This window comes from Tupaia chinensis, unplaced genomic scaffold (genome assembly GCF_000334495.1).
Source record: "Tupaia chinensis unplaced genomic scaffold, TupChi_1.0 Scaffold000226_1, whole genome shotgun sequence".
NCBI lineage: Eukaryota > Metazoa > Chordata > Mammalia > Scandentia > Tupaiidae > Tupaia > Tupaia belangeri.
In genome coordinates this window covers 875397-898783 of record NW_006159701.1, presented here as the reverse complement: position 1 = coordinate 898783, position 23387 = coordinate 875397, and the positions used below count along the sequence as shown (strand labels likewise).

Sequence of the window (23387 nt, the reverse complement as noted above, 5' to 3'; positions counted from 1 at the left end):
ACGTGTTGCAATTAGAGGGGAATAAAAACTTTCACGCCCACAGTTAATTTGAGAATGCCGAAAGGACTGCATGTTACCTCAAATATGCATCTGGAACCTAAGCCCAGAGCTGCTTTCATATTTATAAACATTCCTTTTTTTTTTTTTTTCCCACTACATGGATCAAAGGCAATAATCCGGGGCAGTGCTCAACTCTTCCCAGGCTGTCACGGCTCACTCGGGCTCTCTCCCTGGTCTGACACCTTCGGCAAAAGACAATCAATGGTGACAAGCGAGAATCGAGGCCATTGTCACATCAATTCTTTTTCTTAATCGACATCTAAAAGGCAGACTGAGGGCTGTGACAACAGTTCCACACATTGGCAACATGGACCCATCTTCACATGCAGGTGTTTTTAAGCATCCAGCAAAGTCATTTGAAACAGAAGTAGTGTGGCAAGCCCCATCAAAACATGGCATATGGGACCAGCAAATGGCATAATCGTTCCATGACTGGACTCCCACATAGTCAATTGCGGTTCGAGTCCCAGAACGAGGACTCAGAACTCACACCAGGTGCATGTGTGCACGGACCCAAAATCCTGAGAGGAGAAGGGATTGCAGCATGGCCATCCCCCCCTGGGGATGCATTAAATGCAGTAATGACATGTTTTTCTCTTTGGAAGCAAAGAGAAAAAAGAAGCAAGGTGAAAAGAGTTATCTTCACTTTCTGTATCTCTGTCTCTCCAGCAAGCACACACATCCTATATATAGCAAAAAACAAACAAACAAAAACCCCATGACTTAAGAGTGATCGGGGTACATCCTTGTGACTCAGGATGCGAAATGCCTTCTTGAGCCTTGACAACTTCCTCCCACCCTGATCTCTTCTCCACATACCTAGGGGTATCCTTCTAGGGCGTCAGGACTAAAAGGGGTGCAGAAAAGTGTCGCAGCAGAAGCAGTGAGACACATTGGTCAGTGAAAAGAGTATGAAATGGCAGAAAATAAACATGAAGAGGACCCTTGGTGATCGCTGGTCTGACTTCACTACACAGAGGTGGGGCATGGGGAGAGGGGACTTACCTAGAGCAGCGCTCCTCAGCCTTGGCACAGCTGACATTTGGGGCTAGATAACTCTCTGCTGGGGCAGTGGGGACACAAGACAGTCCTGTGCACTATAGGACACCCAGCAGCATCCCTAACCTCTGCCCACTAGATGCCAGCTCAGCCCTACTTCAAGTCACAACCGCCAAGAATATCTCCACTCATTCCCAGGCAGCCCCTGGGGGTGAGGAGGGCGACCAGTGGTGGCTGTTCATGAGAGCTGGTGGGACCTGTACCCTGCAGGTCCGAGACAGTGCCCTGCCATCCACCTGTTCCACTCCCCATGCCCAAGGAAAGATAGCCGCTGGGGTCTCCTCTGTACAGCATATGAAAAAGATAGAGGAAGCTTACAGATGTCACTTAGAGTCTATCCCACATGCACCTCTGTGAACAAGCACTGGTGACACTATCCTGTCACTCACACTTGAGGGAACAAAGGCTCTCGTGTTATTGTCTGTCCCCTGCCAGCCTTCTCGGGGTTTTACTCCCGAAAGCACAGCTCTCTACAAACATTAGTTTAATTCAAACCACTGAACTCTTACGAGTATTGATTTAGGTAATGGTATTGCTATTCTCCTAATTTTCTTGAAACTAACCTGTCACCATCTTTAACTTCTATTCTTCCATTAACAAGCATCTGTTAAAAAAAAAAAATTTAAATAGGGGCAGCTGAGGGCCAGCAGATGGCGTAGCAGTTACATCACAGGACTCCCACATTGCCAATCACAGTTTGAGTCCAGGACCCGGTGACTTGAAATGCAGGCCAGGCAAATGTGTGTGCATGTCCAAGACCCCCGGAGGAGAATGGAAAAGAAGGGATTGTGACATGGCTGTCCCCCCAGAGGGTGATTTCTCAGTTTCCTGCTCACTGTCTGTCTTGCTCTCAGGCAAGCGCACACACCCTGAGGCAAAAACCTCTAAAAAAAAAAAAAAAATAGGGGCAGAATGGCGCGTGGCAGTAAAATGTGACGTTCTACAAAGCTGCCCTACATGGGAAGGTTCTGGGTTCTCATCCAGAGACTTCCCTGAGTTCACTGGACACATGTGTCCCCATGATGAGAGGCTGACTGAGGTAAGGGGCTGAATCGTGGCATCAGGACCCTCCTGGAGGTTCTGTCTCCCTGTCTCGCATGTTCTCCAGAAAAGCCTATGACACGGAGGAGTCTAACTGCGGCACTGCGATGACACTGCCTGCCTCCCAGCCCCAGTCCGGCTGTGCAGCTCAAGCGCTCGTTGCCTCCTGCTGAGGCTCTTCCACCTCCCTCCTGTCTCTGTTCCTTCCATGCTCCACGCTGCAGCCAGAGTCTCCTTACTGAAAAACCACCCACCCTGTCACTCCTCTGCTTAAAAGCTTTCCGTCTCTGGGGCCTCAGGGAAAACGGCCAAACTCCACCACATGGAATATTGAGATCTATCCCAATAGATCCAATCTTCTCAAAATTCTCTCTGCACACCCTCCTGCCACCTCTGAGGAGAATCGGCTGGTCCACCACTCTCACCGGTCACTGATGGAGAGCAAGCTCCCTTGCCCCTTGCTGTCAACACCACAGAGAAACCATCCTTATTCCTCACTCCCCATCTTCCTGTGGTCACCCGATCTACCCTTCATGATCTACTCTGTAGACCATCTCCACCGTGACATCAGCCCTAATCACCCAAGTTAGAATTAGTTCCCCCATTTCCGTGTCCTCAGCATGTCACTCCTGTGTAACATGTCCCAGTTCATCTAGTCCCTTCTCCTGGGCTTGTGTATCTCCATCTTCTGTCCTGGACTGCAAGTGCCTCCCTAAATATGGCTGCCTGCCTGCCTGCCTGCCTGCCTGCCTTCCTTCTGCCAACCCTCCCTCCTCCTCCTTCCCCATAGCATCAAGCACTGTCTTGTGTACTTTGCAAATACTCAATAAAAGCATATCAAAATTTAATGCAAAGTACAAAAGTCGAAAAATATTTCCTTGCTCTTTGGTTTTCATGCTATATCTTTTCCATGTGATCTAAAGAATGGCACACAATCATAAATCTTTAAAGGGACATCTCATCCAAACCTATCATCTACTGGAAAGATTCTATTTCAGGCCCAATAAATGGTCACCAGATGGTGAAAGGGACTTGCGACTTGTGAGGGGACACATTCCTTCATTAGGTAGCTCAAATGCTTGAATGGCTGTTCTTGCACCAAACAGAGATCATGCCTTTTCTCCTCAAGATGCCACCTTCAGGAGGCACAAATGCGATCTCTTATATAATCTGGTCTTCCAACAGCTGGTGTCAATCCATCTGGACTCCCCTAAGTCCTATACCTTCTTCTTTTGACCTTTCCATTCAAGCCTAGTTTCCAGGCCTGCCATCATTCCCTCCCCATTTCCTCAGTCCCATGCCACCATCATGACCATCCTCTGGATGCCTTCTTGGCTGCCAAGACGCCCTTCACCAAGAGCCACGCTGAACAGAATGCTTTGAGCACGCTTCATCAAGGATCCACAAAGGAATGGACGTCTTCTAATGTAGTCCTCCAAACTTAAATATGCCCAAATGATACAATTCCCTTTCTTAGCCACAAATCACATTGCTGGGTCACAGACAGTTAATAATGGAATCCTTCGACCTTTTAGAAAAAATAAAGTACCCTATGCCAAATCCTCCCCGGTCTATACACATGGACATTTTAACAAATAGAATAATGAAATCGAGAAGCAAACAAAGCCCTGAATATCAGACTTCGCAGATTTCTCCTGTTAAATTTTACTGTTGCGTTTTCCATTCAGCAGTCCAGCTGGTGCAGTTTTCTGTTGTTGTTGGTTTTGTTTTTTATTTTTTAAATCATCTCCAATTTCCATTAAGTATAGATTCTGTATCTCTAACCACGTCGCCCACAGAGATCCAAAACAAAGACTTGTGGCTCGTCTTCATGGACATGCTGTGCGTACGAGTGACCGCCGGGGAGAAGAGCATCTCCCGTGGGCAGTAGACTCTCTCTGCTTTGCTCTGTATAAACTCTCTAATTGGGTCAGCTGGTCTGATGACAGGAATTAAGGCCCGCCAGGCTCCACAAATCAAATCATTCCATTAAGGCATAACAGGACCTGCCATCCTGAGCAATAACGCAATTTTAGATCCCAAGTGAATGCAGTGAGCGCACAACAACTGGATTACTGGAGTCCTGGGGAAATAGCGAGGGTGCTCAGAACTTCGTTTGGGGAACTGTGGGATTCAGCCTCTCTTCAGAATACGCTAAACAGAAGAAGATGGGGCCATGGCGCGTGGTGAGATTTTCTGATGGAAACGTGAAAAGTCTAGCAAGCTGCTGGGCCTGTGCCCAGAGGAGAGATACTGGGAAGAAATCCTTGACTGGGACATTTTAATACAGTGGCTTTTTTGTATATTTCTGAGTGACAAATAATAAAAATGTTTGTTATCCACTACAATGGACGAAGACCTCTTTAAATGAATGGAAACATTAACATAGTTGTTAAGTGTTCAATAGGAAAATATGTTTTGAAAGTACCCTCCTTTTATAATCTTTTCCACTCTATTTCATCACCTTTGGTCGTTTAGAACTAGGGTCAAATATTAGTTTTAAAAACACAAAGTTACAATAACTGGCATGTTTACAAAGCAATGCAAACTTTTAAAATGGGTTTATTTGGGGTCTTCATCTTTTTTTGTTGTTGTTAATCCTCAAAATGCTTTAAGTCCACCAGGAAATCAGGAGTAATACATTTCTAGGGGGGAAATATGTGTTACTCCTTCAAGTATCCACATTTTAAAACAATATTTATTCCCAGGGAACCAGCAGTTAGCGTAATGGCTATGTCGCTGGACTCCCACGTAGTCGACCGTGGTTCGCGTCCCGGACCCAGGGGCTTAAAATTCATGCCAGGCGCGTGTGCGCGCGTGCCCAAGATCCCGAGAGGAGAATGGAGGAGAAGGGATTGCGGCGTGGCCATCCCCCCTGTGGGGTGATTTCTCACTTTCTGTCTCTATGTCTCTCTCTGCCTGTCTGGCGAGTGCACACGCCCTATAGCAAAAACCTCTCCAAAAAAAAAAATAATAAAATAAAGTAAAAAAATAAAAACAATATTTATTCCCAGAACACAGTCATCAAAGGAAGCATGTCAAAATGCTCATATTTTAGGCATAAAAGTATTGTGACCCTACATGGTAAGGCATAAAAAAATACAAGAGTACTTCAAACAGTTTATGGAAAACGGGGTTATAGTATTTTATTGGGTGCCAAAAATTTTCTGAAATCCATGCGTAATTTTTACTTAATATGCATTTTCCGTGAACTTCTTGAAGAGCCTTTGTACTAAGCCGTAAGCTTTGAGCTTTAAGCTTTTAGGAAAGTAGCTCTCACTCTGACAAGGGACAAAGAGCCACTGTGGTCACCTTCCACGGTAGCAGGTGGCTTAGCGATCCCTCACCGTGCGATTCGAGGTAACGGTAGGGTCAAGTCGATTCTAAGTGGAGTCAGATTTGAGCCAAGTCTAGGCTTTAATGGCAACACCCGAAGGGTGCGTCACACTCACCCTCTCAGAAGTTTGAACAGCATGCAGCCCAGGGAGAACCAGTCAGCGCTGCTGTCGTACGCCGTCCCCTTCTGCAGCACCTCGGGAGCCATGTACCCATGGGTGCCACTAGGGAGAAGAAAGCACACACGCAGTTACCAGAGCACACCTGGCTTAGACAGTGCTCAGAGCTGATCCAGAGGGTCGGCGTCACCTAGTGAAGGGCGGCAACTGTGAACCAGCGCGACAAAGTCATTGCGGCCAGTGGGAAAGCAAGTGTCTCTGCCTTCATTAGTACGCGACTCGGTGTGCACGGATGAGCACACGGCAGGAATGTGCCAAGCGTGCACGCCGGGGTCCAGGAGGTGACACCAGAACACTCTTAGGCCTTCTCGACTCCAGCTGTAAAGAGCAGTCCTGCCCTGGGACCAGCAGTTAGCGTAATGGCTATGTCGCTGGACTTCCATGTAGCCAACCGGAGTTTGAGTCCCAGACCCAGTGGCTTAAACTCATGCCGGGCACGTGTGCGTGCGTGCCCAAGATCTCGAGAGGAGAAGGGATTGCAGTGTGGCCATCCCCCCTGGGGGGTGATTTCTCGCTTTCTGTCTCTCTGTCTCTCTCTGTTTGTCTGCCGAGTGCATGCGCCCTATAGCAAAAACCTCTCAAAAAAAAAAAAAAAGAGCAGTCCTGCCCTTCATGAGCTCCTGCGTTGAGAGGTGTGGATCTGGCGAGGCAGGAAAGGGGGAGACAAGCATACAAGTACGCCGAAGTGCTGTGGATCTCGAGGGCACAGGGACATCCACCCCTGTGCAGTGCCACCTTTCACGTGAGGACCTGAGCTCACGCTTGCTAAGGGAGCAGATTTCTAGCTGGGTCACAGCCAGGGACAGACCCCAGAGGAGCAGAGAGGTGGGAGTGCAAGCCCACCAGGGTGTAAGATGGAGAAACAACGTGCCAGGTCTTAAGAGCCGCTCGAGGACAGAGGACTCAGTGCTGAGCAAATGCAAAGCTGGTTTTCAGGGAATCGAGATCCCTTGGGAGGACAACCATGGCAGATTTAGTTCACGCTCTGCAACTCCCCGCCCCTCCACGAAGAGCTGAGGCTGCACGGTGCTATGGTGAGCGGTGAGAGGCGGATGATGAGAGTTTTCAAAGATGCAGCCCGAAAGGGACCCTCACACGCCATTATCTGTGTGCCCACAGCCTCTTCATCCTTCACTGACTTTCTTCGCCAGCAAAATGGGTAATAAGATAACACCTCTGTCTCTCAGGGTAGCTGTGAGGAGTGCATGTATGTGTAGGTTTCGAATACCGTGAGCACAGAACTCAATCCAGGAGGGGGATTTTAAACCTCCATTCTTATCTCGCCATTTTTAACTTGCTTATGCTTGCCAATGGTGGGCATCCTTTCAGGAAAAATAAATAAATAAAAAGGGATCCTGGATCATCAATGACTCTGGGTCCATCACTGGGTCCAGAACTTTCTGTCTAAGAGATAAACGAAGGGACTGCAAGAAGTTCATGGGAAATGGAATTAAAGCACGAGTTGCTTTGGATTCAAAATTCTTTTTGAAATCTAGGCATAGGTTTTTCATAATACACATTCTCCATGAATTTTAAGACACTTCATTTTATGAAAGTTTCTGAAGGGTCCATCGAGGCAGGTGTAGTGTTCTAGAAAGCCTGCCATCCAGAACTTGAAGAGGATCGCGGAGACTCAGTGCGAGAGCACTGGGCATTTCTACACAGGATGGGAAGGATTCATTGCAGTGCTGCCTAACAGACCTTCCCCCAACCCGCCCCCATGGTGGCCTTTTAACATTTCACTCCCGGGATCGAGGCACAGCTCTGTAATGTAAAAACATCTACAGGGATAAATGAAGGAAGCGAATGTAAATCGGTGTGCCAAGCTTACACTGGACACATTAAAGCCAACATCAGACAGCCTGTCACTGTGGTTTCCGGATTCTGCCTCCACGGTAGGCACCAAGGCTTCCTGACACATTCCGCTACAGAGCTGTACGATGATTAATATGGAAAGAACACTTGAACGTCTTAAGACGCCGTGACATGAGGCGCAGCTTTGTGTTCTAAGATAAAACAAGCTCGTGCTCAAATTAGTCACTGACAAGCTGTTCAAGTCCAAAAGTCCTTTGATTTTTCACGGAGACTCCACAATTAATGTCTTAGTTTATGATCATTTGTGATTGTGTCATTAGAAGGACTCAGTCTAGGCTCAAAACAGGAACCTCAAGGGACCAGCAGTTGGCATAATGGCTATGTCGCTGGACTCCCATGTAGTCGACTGTGGTTTGAGTCCCGGACCTGGTGGCTTAAATTCACACCGGGTACATGCCCATGCACGCCCAAGATCCCGAGAGGAGAATGGAGGAGAAGGGATTGTGGCGTGGCCATCCACACTGGTGGGTGGTTTCTCACTTTCTGTCTCTCTCCTTCTTTCTGGTAAGCACAGGCACCCTGTAGCAAAAACTTCTCAAAAAAAACAGGAACCTCAATCACAAACCTACATTGCAGATGGGCCAGTCATCAGATGAGGTCCCAAGATCACATTTACAGCTTTGAAAAGACCCAAGAAACCAAGTTTGGGATGAAACTCTGGCCCGAAATGTTTAGTACTACGTAGATCATTTCAAAGCCTCAGGGTGTGCACCTATGCCATGTAAAGTACCCAGCCTTTGGAGTCAGCCACAAGGGGATTACAGTTCTAGCCTCAGGGCATGTCGGCTACATGACTGACTGTTCAAGATACTTGATTTCTCTAGACCTCATTTTCCATACCAGAAAAAGTAGATAACTGGGGCCAGCAGGTGGCATAGTGGTTAAGGTGCTGGACTCGCACAAGGCAGATGCAGTTCTAGTCCTGGACCTGGCAACTTGAAAGTCAAGTTGAGCGTGTGTGCTTGCATGTTCAAAATCCTGAGAGAAGAATGTAACAGAGGGGTTGCAGCATGGCCATCCCTCCAGGTGGGTGATTTCTCACTTTCTCATTCTCTCTCTGTCTTTGGCGAACACATTCACCCTTACAGCAAAAAAATAAAAAAAAATAAAAACTCTCTAAAAATTCCAAAAGGAACCAACAGATAGAGTAATGGTTACATTGCTGGACTGCCACATGGCTCACTGCAATTCAAGTCCTGGACCCAGAGGCTTAAAACTCACGTTGGGCACATGTATATGCATGCCCAAAATCCCGAGAGGAGAATGGAGGAGAAGGAATTGTGGCATGGCCATGGGGGGTGGGGGGGTGGGGGTGGTGATTTCTTGCCTTCTGTCTTTCTGTGTCTTTCTGTCTCTTTGGCAAGTGCACGCGTCCTATATCAAAAATCTTTCTAAGAAAATAAATAAAATATAAAATAGATAATAATACCTATTATTAGCTAACTATTCCCAGGAGTTGGCTATGCATGCCTGGGGTACCTGACACTCAGCCAGTAGCTCTGAAAATGCTGCAGGTGCTGCACCAACCCCCTCACCGCCACTTAATGGCTGGTAGTTCCACGAGGTCGGGGACTGGCCCTCACACACCACTGCATTGCCAGCAGCTGGCACAGGGCAAATGCTACAGAGATGCTTGTTGAACCAATGAGTCGATTTAGCCCTCACAACCATCCTATGAGGCAAACACGGAGTGGTTCTCTCTCCTTCACCGAGGAGAAAAATGAGGCTGCCATGACCTGGAAGAATTCAAACCCAGATTTGGTGACTCCAAAGCCCATGTTCTTAGCCACAAAATAAACACCTCTTTGACTTAAAAATATAGTACTGTAGGGGCCTGTAGGTGGTGTGGTGGTTAAGGTGCTGGACTTCCACATGGCCAACCGTGATTTAAGTCCTGGACCCGGCAGCTTGAAGATTAAGCATGTGTGAATGTGCGCCTAGAATTCCCAGAGGAGAATAGAGGAGAAGGGATTTCAGCATGGCCATCCCCCTGGGAAGTGATGTCTCACTTTCCCTTTCCCTTTCTCTCTCTCCCTCCCTCCCTCCCTCTCTCTCTCTCTCTCTCTCTCTCTCCAGCAAGCACATATGCCCTATGGCAAAAAAAAAAAAACCCTAAGATATATATGGTATTGCATTACATTTTTTTTTTCTTTTTTAGTTTGCAGTCGGGCATGTGAGTTTGCCAGAGACAGACAGAAAGAAAGAAAACCCCCTCTGGGGGGATGACCATGCCACAATCCCATCCCAGTCCTCTCAGGATTTGGGGCATGCACACACACACACACACACACACACACACACCTAGCGTGTTTTTCAAGTCACTGGGTTCAGGACTCAAACCGTGCATTCAGCCATGTGGGATCCAGCGCCTTAAACTCCACGCCACCTTCTGGCCCCATCATGATACATTTTTTAAGTACTGGTGTCACTATCGTTATTTAAACCCGGACGCCCATCTTCTCAATCCCACCTCTTTACGGATGTTATTTAAATGCTGTGTTTTCCAGAGCAGGCAGAAGGACAATCCACAGAGCTGATGTGCGAATTACAGTCAAAAGTGGGCTAGGCCCTATAAGAAATTAAATAACCCCATGACCGAAAGTTAATTCCTTTCGAAGATTAACTCTTAGGAACTCCTGGGATTCATATTTAGTTATGACTATACTAAATGGAAGAAATTAGCATACCAAATAGCTGAGGCATTAAACATTCAAATGACTCTCTTAAAAATGTCTGATCAACTCCCTGAGAGAAGCTTATACAACCACAGGTTCCGGCCTAATAATTGTAAAGTGCTAGCAAAATGCTAATGCTTTTATCGCTGTATCCCAGATTTGGTAGAAAAAGAGAAGTCTGTTTAGGAAGATGGAGTTGCTCACGATTACATGTGATCGGGGCTTTACAAGGCCGCGCTGATTAATCCCGTCCCTCATCAAGTGTTGCGATTCAGAACCACTTTACTTTGAGTTACACAAAGAGAAGGGTCTGGAGCTTATTTTCCACACGGATGCACGAAATGTGACTCCTGGGGGTTTCTGCAAGACCATCCGGCCCGGAGACGAACAGATGCTAATGAAACAGGATTCTAAAAGATTTGGTGCTAAGAATGAGACATTCGGAAAGACAAAAGAAAGCACAAGTTGTCTGCTTTTCCACAATTTGCACACGTGTCCACACTTTTTTTTTTTTTGAGAGGTTTTTGCTATAGGGCGCGTGCGCTCGCCAGACAGACAGAGAGAGACAGAGAGACAGAAAGCGAGAAATCACCTCCCAGGGGGATGGCCACGCCACAATCCCTTCTCCTCCATTCTCCTCTCGGGATCCTGGGCACGCACGCACACGTGTCCAGCATGAGTTTTAAAAGCCACCAGGTCCGGGACATGAACCACGGTCGACTATGTGGGAGTCCAACAACATAGCCATTATGCTAACTGCTGGTTCCCACGTGTCCACACTTTCCACCTGGGTAAGCTGATATCAAAGAAAGAGGAGTAACAGCCAGTGCATATTCTGCTCTGTCTCTGCAGAGGCTCGGGGAGCGGCCACAGGCTCCTGCACCTTCTGAGCAACCCCCGGTTCAGAAGGCCTTGGGCCAGGGCCGGCATGCCCCCGTCAGGCCTGGCCACTGCCAGACGCAGGTCAGTCCATGAGCTGCCAGGCGCTGGCTGAGGACTGTGCTCTCAGGAGCCACCTCCACATAGCAACTCAGAGGACTGGGGCGACTCCCAATCTACCACGATGACGATAGTGAGATCTTGAACTGCTATCGGTATATGCCCTACTACTTTCTTTTGTTTGTTTGTTTAAAAGACTAATTTACCTTTTAAGAAAAGAAGTCTTGAGCCAGCAAGTGGCATGGAAGTTAAGACTGCGACACATAGCCAACTCCAAGATTCAAGTCCTAGAACTGGAGGCTTGCAAATCACACCAGGCACGTGTGTGTGTGTGTGTGTGTGTGTGTGCCGAAAATCCCAAGAAGAAAATGGAGAAGAGACTGTGGTGTGGACGTCCCCCTGGGGAGTAATTTCTCACTTTCTCTCTCCTTCTCTGCCTCTGTCTCTCTCTGATAAGTGCACACACCTATAGCAAAATTTTTTTTTAAATTAGATAAAATTAAAAAGAAGTCTTTTGGAAAACAAGAAATGATGGAGGGAGAAACGGCCGAGGGCCTGCCGTGCAGGGCTCTGGGCAGCTGCGGCTGTGCCTCCCTCAGCACACGGGCTCTTCCCTCTATCCTCACGACCTGCGATCGCCTCTACTTTGTGGACGGAGAGACCAAGGGTCAAGCAGGTTCACTGACAGACTTGGGGTCACACAGACAGCATGAGTTCAGGTTTCTTTTGAGAGTCGACTCTTTGCAGGAGATGACGCTGGACCTTGGGCAGAAGAGTGACACTGGGGGTTAATGCATGCACCCCGGCGACAGTGACAGACACACTCGCTCTCCTCTCCTCTCCTGCTGCTGTAATAGCGGGTCTCCCTGACCCAGCATAACCACAAACTGAAAATCACCGCTGATGAGAGGCAGCGGCAGAGCCGATGTCCAGGCCAGCGTCTGACAGGATACATGGGACACCCTGAACAGACGACAGCAGACAGGGATTGAGTGACGTGCTACTTACACGCTCGCGTGCGGCTTCTTTTTGGAAAAATCACAGGCGAGCCCGAGATCTGATATCCTTACGTGTCCGTGTTCATCCAAAAGGATATTTGCGGGCTAAACACAAAGAGATGATCTTAGAGAGTCTCCAGAGTGCCACAGGGACTTTGAGGTCTTCCACAGACAGACATGCTAGATAGCTTATCATTTCTCGTCGTTTGCTCCTAAATGTGAATTAGAGTTGCCCTTCAAACAACATGGGGGTCAGGGCACCACTGCTCACACAGTCAGAAATTTGACTCCCCCAAGCGTAACTGCCAATAGCTTACTGTGGACCAGATGCCTTACCAATGTAAACAGTCAATTAGTACATATGTCATACATGTATTATATACTGTATTCTTACAATAAAAAATAGCTAGAAAAAAGAAAATGTCATTTATAAAATTAAAAAGCAAAACGAAAACACAGGGTCAACCTCAAGCCTAGTGATTAAGGGAGCCAGATCCCGTATGGCCAACTGCCGTTTGAATCGTGGCCCAAAGCATGCTGGGTACACATGTGTGCAAGTCTAAAACCCAATGGGATGGAGAAATGGAGAAGGGATAGTGGCACAACCATGCTCCCCTTGGGGCTACTCTCTCCTCTCTCTCTCTCTCTCTCTCTCTTGCTTGATTTTTTTTTTCTCTCTCTCTTCTGGCAAGTACACAGGCCTTCTGGCAATTAAAAAAGAGACAAATAAAATAAATTTACAATATTCTTGAAAAACATCCACGTGGAAGTGGACCCACGCATTTCAAACCCACAGTTGTCCAAGAGTCAACAATTGTATAGTTTATACCATCACATCAAAGTAGGGCCTGATACTGGGAATAATGTCTTCCATGTTAACATCAACAAGAATGTGGCAATGTAGAGGTAAAGGATTCTGCTCATTAAAAATGAAATGCAGGGGGGTAGCAGGTGGTGTGGTGGTTGAGGCGCTGGACTCTGCCGTGGCTGACCATGTTCGAGTCTCGAACCTGATGGCTTGCTTCCTCACTTTCCCTCTCTCTCTGTTTCTCTCTGATGAGCACACATACCCTGTAACAAATTTTAAAATAATAATAATAAATAAAATTAAATAAATAGTTCTTGAAAAAATAAAAGAAAAAAAGAAATGAAACACAGGGTAGGTAACACAGAAGGGTCATGGCCACAGTTCAACAAGTTAGAAGCACTTCCTTTCCATTGTACGGAGAACTACGGTATACCCAGAACAGTGTGCCTCTTGGCGATGCGGGTGGCGAGGCCACCACCTTAAGTGAGCCATAGCACTTCTGAGAACAAGGCCAGTAAGTGCTGAATGGAGGGGAATCTTGCAAGAATGTACTAACCCGGATTTAAGGAACCCAAATGTTCCACAGCGCCACACTAATCCCGATAAATGTCCTCTCTGTTGATTCATACATCATCAACATCGGGCCCGACCAAATGACCAAATACGATTTGGACCACAACTCTGATGAAATGTAGCCATCTAGATTAGATTTAGTCAGCATAACCATGGAAAACAAAGCTCTTCTCCCTAATATACATTGAATTACAGTCATCCTAATACTTTCCTCCTGGAGATCAACTATTGTTTTGCTTGATATAAAAATAATGATATGCTCTTACAAAATGGGTGCATGAATAATCATGAGTGACTAGAATTAGGTTTGAATGGAAATTAAATAATACCATTGCCTACTAAATAGTGTTAGAAAACAAAAATACGGCATAAAGATGATTAGAAACCGGTTATAGATTTAAATTGGAATATATTACAATAGCACTTCATGGGCCTTCAGCGTGCATTTTATTCTTCTGTAAAACTCATACGAGGAAACAAAATACCATGTGCCAGTCAGTATGTAATTGTTTCTACTTCAATAAAAATACATTTTTCCTTCATGCTCCTATGAAAACTAATGGTTCGTTAACCTCATAAAGAGCTTTAAAATTCAAAATATTTTGTGAAAAAAAAATTATGCTTAGAAATAAAATATAATTTTTAAAAATATTTTAAAAGGTAACCTTCAAAAGCTAAAAAATGGGACCAGCTGATAGCATGGTGGTTGAAGTGGCTTGATCCCACATGGTTGACTTTGAGATTCGAGTCCTGGACCTAATGGTTTTAAAAACACTCTGGGTGCATATGCATGTGTGCCCAAAATCCTAAGAGGAAAATGAAGGAGAAGGGACTTGGGTGTGGTCATCCCCCATGGGGGAATGTTGCTTTCTCACCTTCTCTCTCTGTGTGTCTGTCTCTCCAGTGAGTACACATACCTGGAGCAAATTAAAACTAAACAAAACAAAAAAAGCTAACAAGTACAGGTCGGCTCCACGGTGCAGTGGTAGTGCCCTGCCCAAGAGCAGGTGGGTCCCACATGGCAGCCATGGATTGAATCCCCAGCCTGGGACATCTGAAACAGGCCGGGCGCACACAAGACCACCCGAGATCTAACTGTACGGAGGACTGGGAAAGAGACACCCAGGTGTGACCCTGTGAAGAGTCCTTTTCCCTCTCTCCCTCTCTCTCTTTCTCATTCTTACATGCACATGCTCTATTATGAATAAAGGAGAAATACTTGTTTTAAAAAAAAAAATCTATTCATGATTTTTAAAGTGATCTCCAAGCCATGTGACACTTGTGAGAGTGACCTCTGGAGGGCATTCTCCAGGCTGATCAGCCATCCACCCCTCAAGGACCAGCCCTGCCTGAGGAGCTATGACTCAGCCCTTCTACGTCCTGGCTCACAGTTTACGAGCCCAATAAGATGGGTGTTCTCTGCTGCTTCATCGTCACACATCTCCAGCTCGTACAGAGAGCCATGGCCAAATTAGTGCTTAGTGAACATTAATTGAAGTGCGATTAATCATAAAATGGATGACACCAAAAAGAACTTCTACTCTGCTTTTCATTCATTAATCAGTTAAAGTTTTTGACTTTGTGCTGCGTAATGAACATTAATTGAGTTGCAATGAATCATAAAATGGAGAATACACAAAAAAAATTCCTACCCCGGACCAGTCACAGGTGTGGTGGTCCAGAAAGCTAACGGTTCCCACTGGCCAGCTGTGTGGCCAATGCCAGGTCCATGTGTATGCGTACTTGAAATCCCAAGAGGAGAACGGAGGAAAAGGGATGACTGCGCAGCCATCCTCCTGAGGAGTGACTGTCTCACTTTCCATCTCTCTCTCGGTACCCTAGAGTAAAACTTACAAAAAAAAAAAAAATCCAAAAACCTACCCTGCTTTTCATTAATTAATCCATTAACATTTTTTACTTAGTGGGTTTTTTTTTAAAGAATTATTTATTTTATTTATTCATTCATTTATTTTAATTTGACCAGAGAGAGACAGAGAGAGAGAGAAGGAAAGTGAGAAAGCAAGTCACTAGCTCCAGGACTCGAATCATGGTAGGTCATGTGGGCGTGTACAACGCCTTAACCACCACGCCCCCTGCTGGCCCTGACTCAGTGTTCTGACTTGCGGCATCAGGCACTGCAGTGATGGCAGTGAGGAAGGCTGTCCCATCCCTGCAGCATCCGATGTGGCAGAAACAGACATCACCCAGATGATGACGTCATCGGGCTGGGATGAGGGCTATGAGGAAAGTGACAGGACTCTCTGGAAGACTAGGGCCATCAGCAGAGCCCCACCACCACCCCCCCACACACACACAGAATGAATCTGCCAACCGGCCTCACCTTCAGATCTCTGTAGACGACAAATCGATTGTGCATATGCTCCAGCCCCAGAATGATTTCCGTGGCGTAAAACCGCATCTCCTTCTCGGAGAACACCCCGTGTTGGGAGAGGTGGTAGTGCAAATCGCCCCCTGGAATCAGAGATTCAGAATCTCATCCAAAGCAGAACCACTTAAACAGAACAAACACTGCTGTCCCCAGTAGCAGAGACACAGGAGAAGAGGTGAACTATGCTTCTGTTTAGCCGGTACACCTTGCTTGAAATTTTGCAGCTTGACCAAACACTTTACACATTCTAGAGAAAATGTAAGCGCTGAGCAGACGGACGCAATGATGCATGGCTGGACAATACACTAAAATACACGCAACCATCCTGGGTGGGCAGCTCAGCACCTAGTCACTCATCGCAAAGTGGGACTAGCTAACCCGCTCTGCTGCTTACATCCTAATACCTGAGTAAACCTAGGGAGTGATCCAACAGGTGGCTTGGCGTCTGGCTCTGGAGACAGGTAAAAACATAAATAAATAAAAAATCAAAGTAGATCGTGTGGATAGATATCTGATAAGGCAAATACAGTACAATTTTAACTGGAAAAGTCCAGGTGGTGGGTATTTGGTTGAACTCAGTAAAATTCTTCCAACTTGGCTACATGTCCGATATGTTTCAAAAATGTTGGAAGAAGAAACTAACCATATGGCCTCAAGTTCCAGAGATGGAGAACGCCACCAACTCGAGGCAGGAGTCTTTATAGACTCATAAAAGTTAATGTGTCTCAATCTTATGGCCCTGGCCTGTTACGAGTGTTGTTCCTCTCCTTACATACGAGGGGGGGATTCAAAATGTTCATGGAAAAAATACAATGAAAAAAAAAAAAGAATCAAAATCCTCACACAGTCTTTTCATAACAAGTATTTTCCATAAACGTTTTGGAGATGCCTTGTGTCCCTCAATAACCACCACTGGATCAAGACGTGAAGCTGTCCAGCACCCCGGCAGGCTCCCTCACGCCCTTGTCCAGTCAGCACCTCAGATCCCAGCTCCTGGTCAGGCAGGGACCTCTCCTACCTTTGCTCGTCATCGACTAGTTGTTGTTGTTGTTGTTGTTGTTTGTTTGTTTGGACAGGTTTTTGCTATAGGGCTTGTGTGCTCGCCAGAAAGACAGAGAGAGACGGGGAGACAGAAAGCAAGAAATCACCCCCTGGTGGGATGGCCATGCCGCAATCCCTTCTCCTCCATTCTCCTCTCAGGATCTTGGGCACGCACGCACACACGCCCAGCATGAGTTTAAGCCACCAGGTCCGGGACTTGAACTGCTGTCGACTACGTGGGAGTCCAGCGACATAGCCATTACGCTAACTGCTGGTTCCATCATCTATTAGTTTTGTCTGTCCTGACACTCACATACGTGGGATCACTGAAGGATATACATTGCTGTGTCTAGCTTCTTCTGTCAATTATTGTGTCTGGGCATAAAATTCTTTCATGTTTTCTGATAAATCTGGTTTTAAACCAAATATTCACAACATAATAAAACTTCGTACAAAGTTTAAAAAAAAATAGGCTTTGAGTTGTTGAATTGTATGTCTTGCTAGTTCAGCTCTTGATATTGATGGTCCTTTGAATATATACCCCATGTCACTGTCTAGTATTAGAAAGTTACTTTTGTAGCTGAGCAGTTTTCAGCATTCACAGGGTGACTGCTCATAGTTCAAAGACCAACATTCACACTGAAGATTTGGGAGGTATGGAAGATTGGGCTAAAAATCTGTACTGGCCCAGTCAGTGCTTCTGAGTCGGTTCTTATGTACAGTCCTATCTTTGGCCTATAGTCCTATGATGCATTTCATCACCAAGAGTTGAGGGCCAAGAAATAAGCTAATTAAAGATCTAGGCCAGCTGTATCCAGAAAACCAAGTTTCACTCTAAGTATTTTCTGAGAATCTTTTCAAGAAAATCCAACTTCCTGGAGAGAGACGGGGAGGTCCGGAGGTAATCACGGCCAACATTTTTGAGTGAATTTTAACTGAAAATTGGAGGATAAGCGCTTTCCCCGGGGTCACCCCTGTAGGCTAGCAGTCAAGCCCAGTGCGTTGGGAGCCAGATCCCAAATGTCTCACCACAGTTCAAATTCCTGCCCTGGTAGCTTGAAGAACATGCCAGACACATAGTGTATGTGTGCCCCAGATTCCGACAGAATGGGGCAATGGAGGAAAAGAGGATTGCAGCATGGCCAGCACCACTTGGGAGTGCTTTCTTCCTGTCTCTGATGAGTGCACATGCCCTTTGGCAATTTACAAAATGAAGGGAAGGGAAGGGGAGGGGAAGAGAGGGGAGAGGAGAGAAGGAAAGGAGAGGGAGGGGGAGGGAAGGAGAGAATGGGGAGGGAAGGGGAGGGGAAGGGAGGGAAGGAAAGGGAAGAATGGGAAGGAAAGGGGAGGGGAGGGGAAAGAGCTTTCTTTAAGAGGAATTTAATTATCTGGAAGACCTAAATTTCCAGTCTGTCTATAGTAATACAGGTTGAGTACTCTGCCCAAAATACTTGAGACCTGAAGTGTATTGGATTTTGGATCTTTTGGACTTAAGAACATTTACAAATGTGCAATGAGATACCTTGGGGGTGGGACCCACGTTGAAACACAGAATCATTGATGTTTCGTGTACACATAGCCACAAGGTACTTCTCAGCAGTGTTCCTGTGCTGCAGCATTCGACTATGGCCCACGTGTGAGGTGAGGAGTGACGTTTTCTACTAACGGTATCACGTCAGCCCTCAAAAAGTGTCAGATTGGGAATTTCAGATTGAGCGAGGCTCCACCTGCCCACAGTAAGATTTAACATGACGGCAAAGTCGTCCATACTCAGACTTCCCACGTTTCCCTTACCGTTCATGAGATCCAGGATGAAGCACAGTTTGTCTGGAGTGTGGAAGGCATAGGTCATACAGACAATGAAAGGGCAATCCTAGAGTGAAACAAACAAACAAAGGTTTATAAGGAAAGCAAACGCTAGCCTGGAAAGAACATTTACCACTAAACATCATGCCATGGATACTTATCCACTCCACCATCCCATGCAGTGAGCACAGACATCGGCGGGGTAACGTTAAAAATCACAGTAAAATGGATCTGGTTACATAATAAAAATGCGTTGAGACACACATGAGTAATTGCAACAGATGAACTTGACAATCCTGTCTCACTTGAATTAAATCATGGCTCTATCCCAATTACATCCTCTTCAAAAGATTAGGATTCTACAGAAAAATATTACTGTCTTACCCATCTTTTTTGTTGGTCAATGTTTTGGTTCTGGCTAGTCAAATACCGATTTCAATCTCTGCTTTTAAAGTTGGAAGTACCATACTATGGGGTGGGGAGTGGGGGGATGCCATCTGTGTTATTGTTTTGAAACACTGACGAGAAAAACTGTAATTAAATTAGCATTTGAAAGTTGAAAAACATACCATGGCTAGAAACTGAATAATTCAATTGTGAAGATTTCAGTTTTCCCCTAGTTTATCTATAGATTCCATGCACTTGTAATTAAAAATTGACAAGCTGATTCTAAAATAGAAATATAAACCAACAATAATGGTTTTGATACTGTTACAGTCAAACAAAACTGGAAAATGTGTTAGCGTTAGATATCAAGACTTATTAAAAAAACAGTAGTAATTCAACTAGTGTGGTATTATATTATCCCAAGGATGAACAAAGAGACCATGGGACAGAATAAAAAATCCTGAAATAAGCCTACGTATAAATGGTAACTGGATTTGTGATAAAAGTGACATAATGAGGGGAAAAGATGGCTTTCTCAATAATGGAAAAAGATGGCTTTTTTCAATGATGGTACCAATAATGGCAACTGATTATCTGTATAATAAAATATGAACCTTGACCCCTACCTCACACCATATACTAAAGATACCTCCTGCTGATACAAATCCAAATGTGAAAAATAAAACAATAAAGCCTCCAAAAGAGAAAAAAAAAAGAGAGAGAATATCTTCATGACCTTGCAGTAAGTAATGATTCCTTAAGAGTCACACAGACACACACCAAAAAAATACCACTAACAATAAAAATAGAGATAAATTGGACTACAATAAAACGAAGAACTTCTGTTCATCAAAAGACACCATTTGGAGTATAAAAAGCCACAGAATGGGAGGAGATATTTATAATCCATAAATACACAAGACTCATAACTAGAATATAGAAAGAACTCTTCTAAATTAATAGAGAAAGTCAAATAACTCATAGGAAAATGTTTTTAAAAATTAAATACACACTTCATATGAAAAGGTATCAAATGGCCTCTAAGCCCATCAACTATGCAATCTCAGATATATTCAAAGAAATGGAAATTAAAGCCGTAACAGGCTGTCATTTGAAAAACCACAAGAATGATTAAGGTGAAAAAGATTGATGATAGCCAAGTTAGAAAGGTAAGAACTGAATGGACTTTCCTATATGGCTACTGGGAGGGCATAGTGGTACGTTAGCAAACTCTTTGGTGGGATTTACTAAGGCTGAACATCTCCTGCAAACCCCATGACCCAGCAATCTTGCTCTGAGGTAGGAAGACACCTAGCAGCAATCTTTTCTCATGTGCACCCGGAAACCTGCACAAGAACGTTCGTAACAGCGCTGCTTGCAACGGCCTCCGTCAGGAGACAGCCCAGATGTCCATCAAGAGTTGAATACATGAAGTGTGGGATATTCACAGAAGGGGACACTATAGGGCAGGGGTCAGGAACCATTTTCTCCAACGGGCTGAATTGTAAATATTTTAGACGTTGCAGGTGTCTGTCATCTACTCTTCTTTGCTTATTTTCTTCACAAACCTTTAAAAGTGTAAAAACCATTCTTAGTTCACGGGCTATACAAAACAGGGCCACCAGTTCAATGTGGTTCCCAGGCCACACAGAGCTGGCCGATCCCTGTTACCCAGCTACGAGCGGAAGCTATCGCTGTGTACAACACCGATGACTCTCACAAGCAGCACTGAGTGAGAGACCACACACAAAAGAGCACATTTACATGAAGGTCAAACAAAATGAGCAGAGCTAGATTACAGCGTTAGAAATCTGGAGTGTAGTTATATGGGGGACGGGGTTAGTGACTGAAAGAGACACAGAGACTTCTGGAATGGTAGTGACTTTGTCTTGCTCTTTCTGTCTCTTGTTCCAATCCTTTCTTTTTTAATCATAAATTGACAATTTACCATAGTATAAATGTATGGGGCATAAAGTGATAGTATGATTAATGAACACAAATGTGGAATAATTAAACGGAGCTAGCTAACATGTCCATCCCATCAAATGTTTAATATGTTTTATAGAAGGGGCATTTGAAATTCACTCTTAGCAATTTTGAAATGTATCATAGTCTATTAGTAACTATGTTCACCGAGCAATATAACTCGAAGGAAACACAACATCCTCCTTCTGTCTGAGATTTTCAACCCTTTGATCATAATCTACTCACTATCTCCACCCTTCAGCCTCTCTAACCGCCATTCTTCTCTCCACTCCTGTGATCTCGATTTTATTTTATTTTATTTTTTAGGCTTTTGCCATAAGGCATGGGTGCTTGCTCAAGAGACAGTGACAGGGAAAGTGAGGAAGCATCCACTAGAGAGAATGGCCACATCACAATCCCTTCTCCAGTCTCCTCTCGGGATTTTGAGCACACACACACACATGCCCAGCATGATTTTCAAACTGCCAGGTCTGAGACTTGAACCGTGGTCAGCCATGTAGAAATCCAGCATCTCCATCACCACGTCACCTGTTTATCCCAGAGCTCAATTCTTTTAAATCACAAATATAAGTGAAAACACACAGCACGTGTCTTTCTGTGCCTGGCTTATTTCACTTGGCATAATGTTCTCCAACTGCATCCATGCTGTTGAAAATGACAGAATTTCCTTCCTTTTTAAGATGGAATAGTATCCCACAGTTTATCCCTTGATCTGGATGCTGGAAACACTCACGTGTGTTCCCTGGTGAAAATTCATCAGTGCTAACGTGCTAGCTCTACCTAGATTCTTTACATAGTGTCTAATCGCCACTAAACTAATGCAAATGAAAAAGACATACGTAATCTACATCCACTTTTTTTCTTTTTTAGACAGAGATTTTTGCTATGGGGTGTGTATACTCACCAGGGAGACACAGAGAGACAGACAGACAGAAAGTGAGAAATCACCCCCAGTGCGGATGGCCACACTACAGTCCCTTGTCCTCCACTCTCCTCTTGGGATTTTGGGGCACACACATCCGAAGTGAGTTCTAATCCACCAGGTTTGGGACTTGAACTATAGTCAACTTCCTGGGAGTTGGGCAATATAACCATGATGCCATCTGCTAGTCCCTACATCCACCTTCTTAACAGATAATACACAATTACTAAATTCCCCAAAGGTCATGTTCACGTTTCAGCAGAATAGTGTGTAAACGGAATTTGCACTATTCAAATCTCTATATTGAGGGGATACAGATCATTTGGAGCTAACACATTCTTATCTACTGAAGACTCATGAAATAGAACTCTATTTCTATTCATCTTCCAAAGAAAATTACTCCCGGAATGAACTCCAAAATGGATTTCTGTGGTTACTGAGTTTTCCTTAGTGTTCTGTTGAGATGGGGGGGGGGGTATTATTATTGATTTTAATATTTTTCTTCTCCAATGGGTAAGATAGAGCTGCTGTCCTTTTTCTGTTCAAAGCCCTGTGGCCTTTTCTGGTAGGCACCGTCTTGCTGGGACCACCTATGCGTGACCAGACCTTTCCCTCAGCCTCTGGGATAGCAGATTCATACTGCCCCAAATATCATGCCTTTCCTTTCCTTTTTTTTTTTTTTTTTTTTTAAGTTTAGTTTCTGATTTTTCGTTTGTCTGTTTGTTTTTCACTCTAGGGCATGGCACGTATGCTTAGCAGAAGTGGCGTGGCTTTCACGTCACTTGCTGGCCTCCATCCTCCTTCCTTAATGGAACTCCCCAGGTGCTCTTGTTCCTGGTTTATGAACCATCGTCTGTAGGGCAGGGGAGCGTGAGAACCCAGAACTTGGTGAAGCCGGGGTCTTCCCCAGCTTGAGCTACCAACAGTGCGCACTTCACCCTGGGGACAAGTGGGCCCTTCCAAGGGGGATTTCTGAACATGACAGTGTGTGATCCTCCTAATGACAGCCCTGAGAAGACAGGAAGAGGCTAAACTCTCCTGCAGATAGGACGGTAGTCTGATGAGGCCTGTAGGTTTAGAATCAGTGGCTCTCTGACTAGGAAGAGCTCTGCAAAAAGAAAAAAACATCACCTTATTTGGCATCTTAATTTTAAAGACAGAGGGAAACTAAGGCCCCCGAAAAGGGGCATGACCTGCTAGGTCAGAGGTCTCTCCTTTACTGAACTCTAGCCAGGATCCTCAAAGCCCTCTTCCCTGTGGCTCCCGCCCCCGAACGGCCGGCCAGCCGTGCTGCCGAACGGCCGGCCCCCCTC

At 45.3% G+C, this 23387-nt stretch overlaps 1 protein-coding gene across 1 annotated transcript in view; it reads right to left on the bottom strand.

Moving 5' to 3' along the window:
• GRK3 (G protein-coupled receptor kinase 3) overlaps window positions 1-23387 on the bottom strand; it is a 172234-nt gene that overhangs the window by 46690 nt on the left and 102157 nt on the right. The window contains exons 10-13 of the mRNA XM_027771575.1: window positions 18768-18846; window positions 15885-16015; window positions 12173-12267; window positions 5613-5720 (exon numbers count right to left, since the gene is read on the bottom strand). Of these exons, the coding sequence (XP_027627376.1) occupies window positions 5613-5720; window positions 12173-12267; window positions 15885-16015; window positions 18768-18846 (413 nt within the window). The remainder of the gene's footprint in view (window positions 1-5612; window positions 5721-12172; window positions 12268-15884; window positions 16016-18767; window positions 18847-23387) is intronic.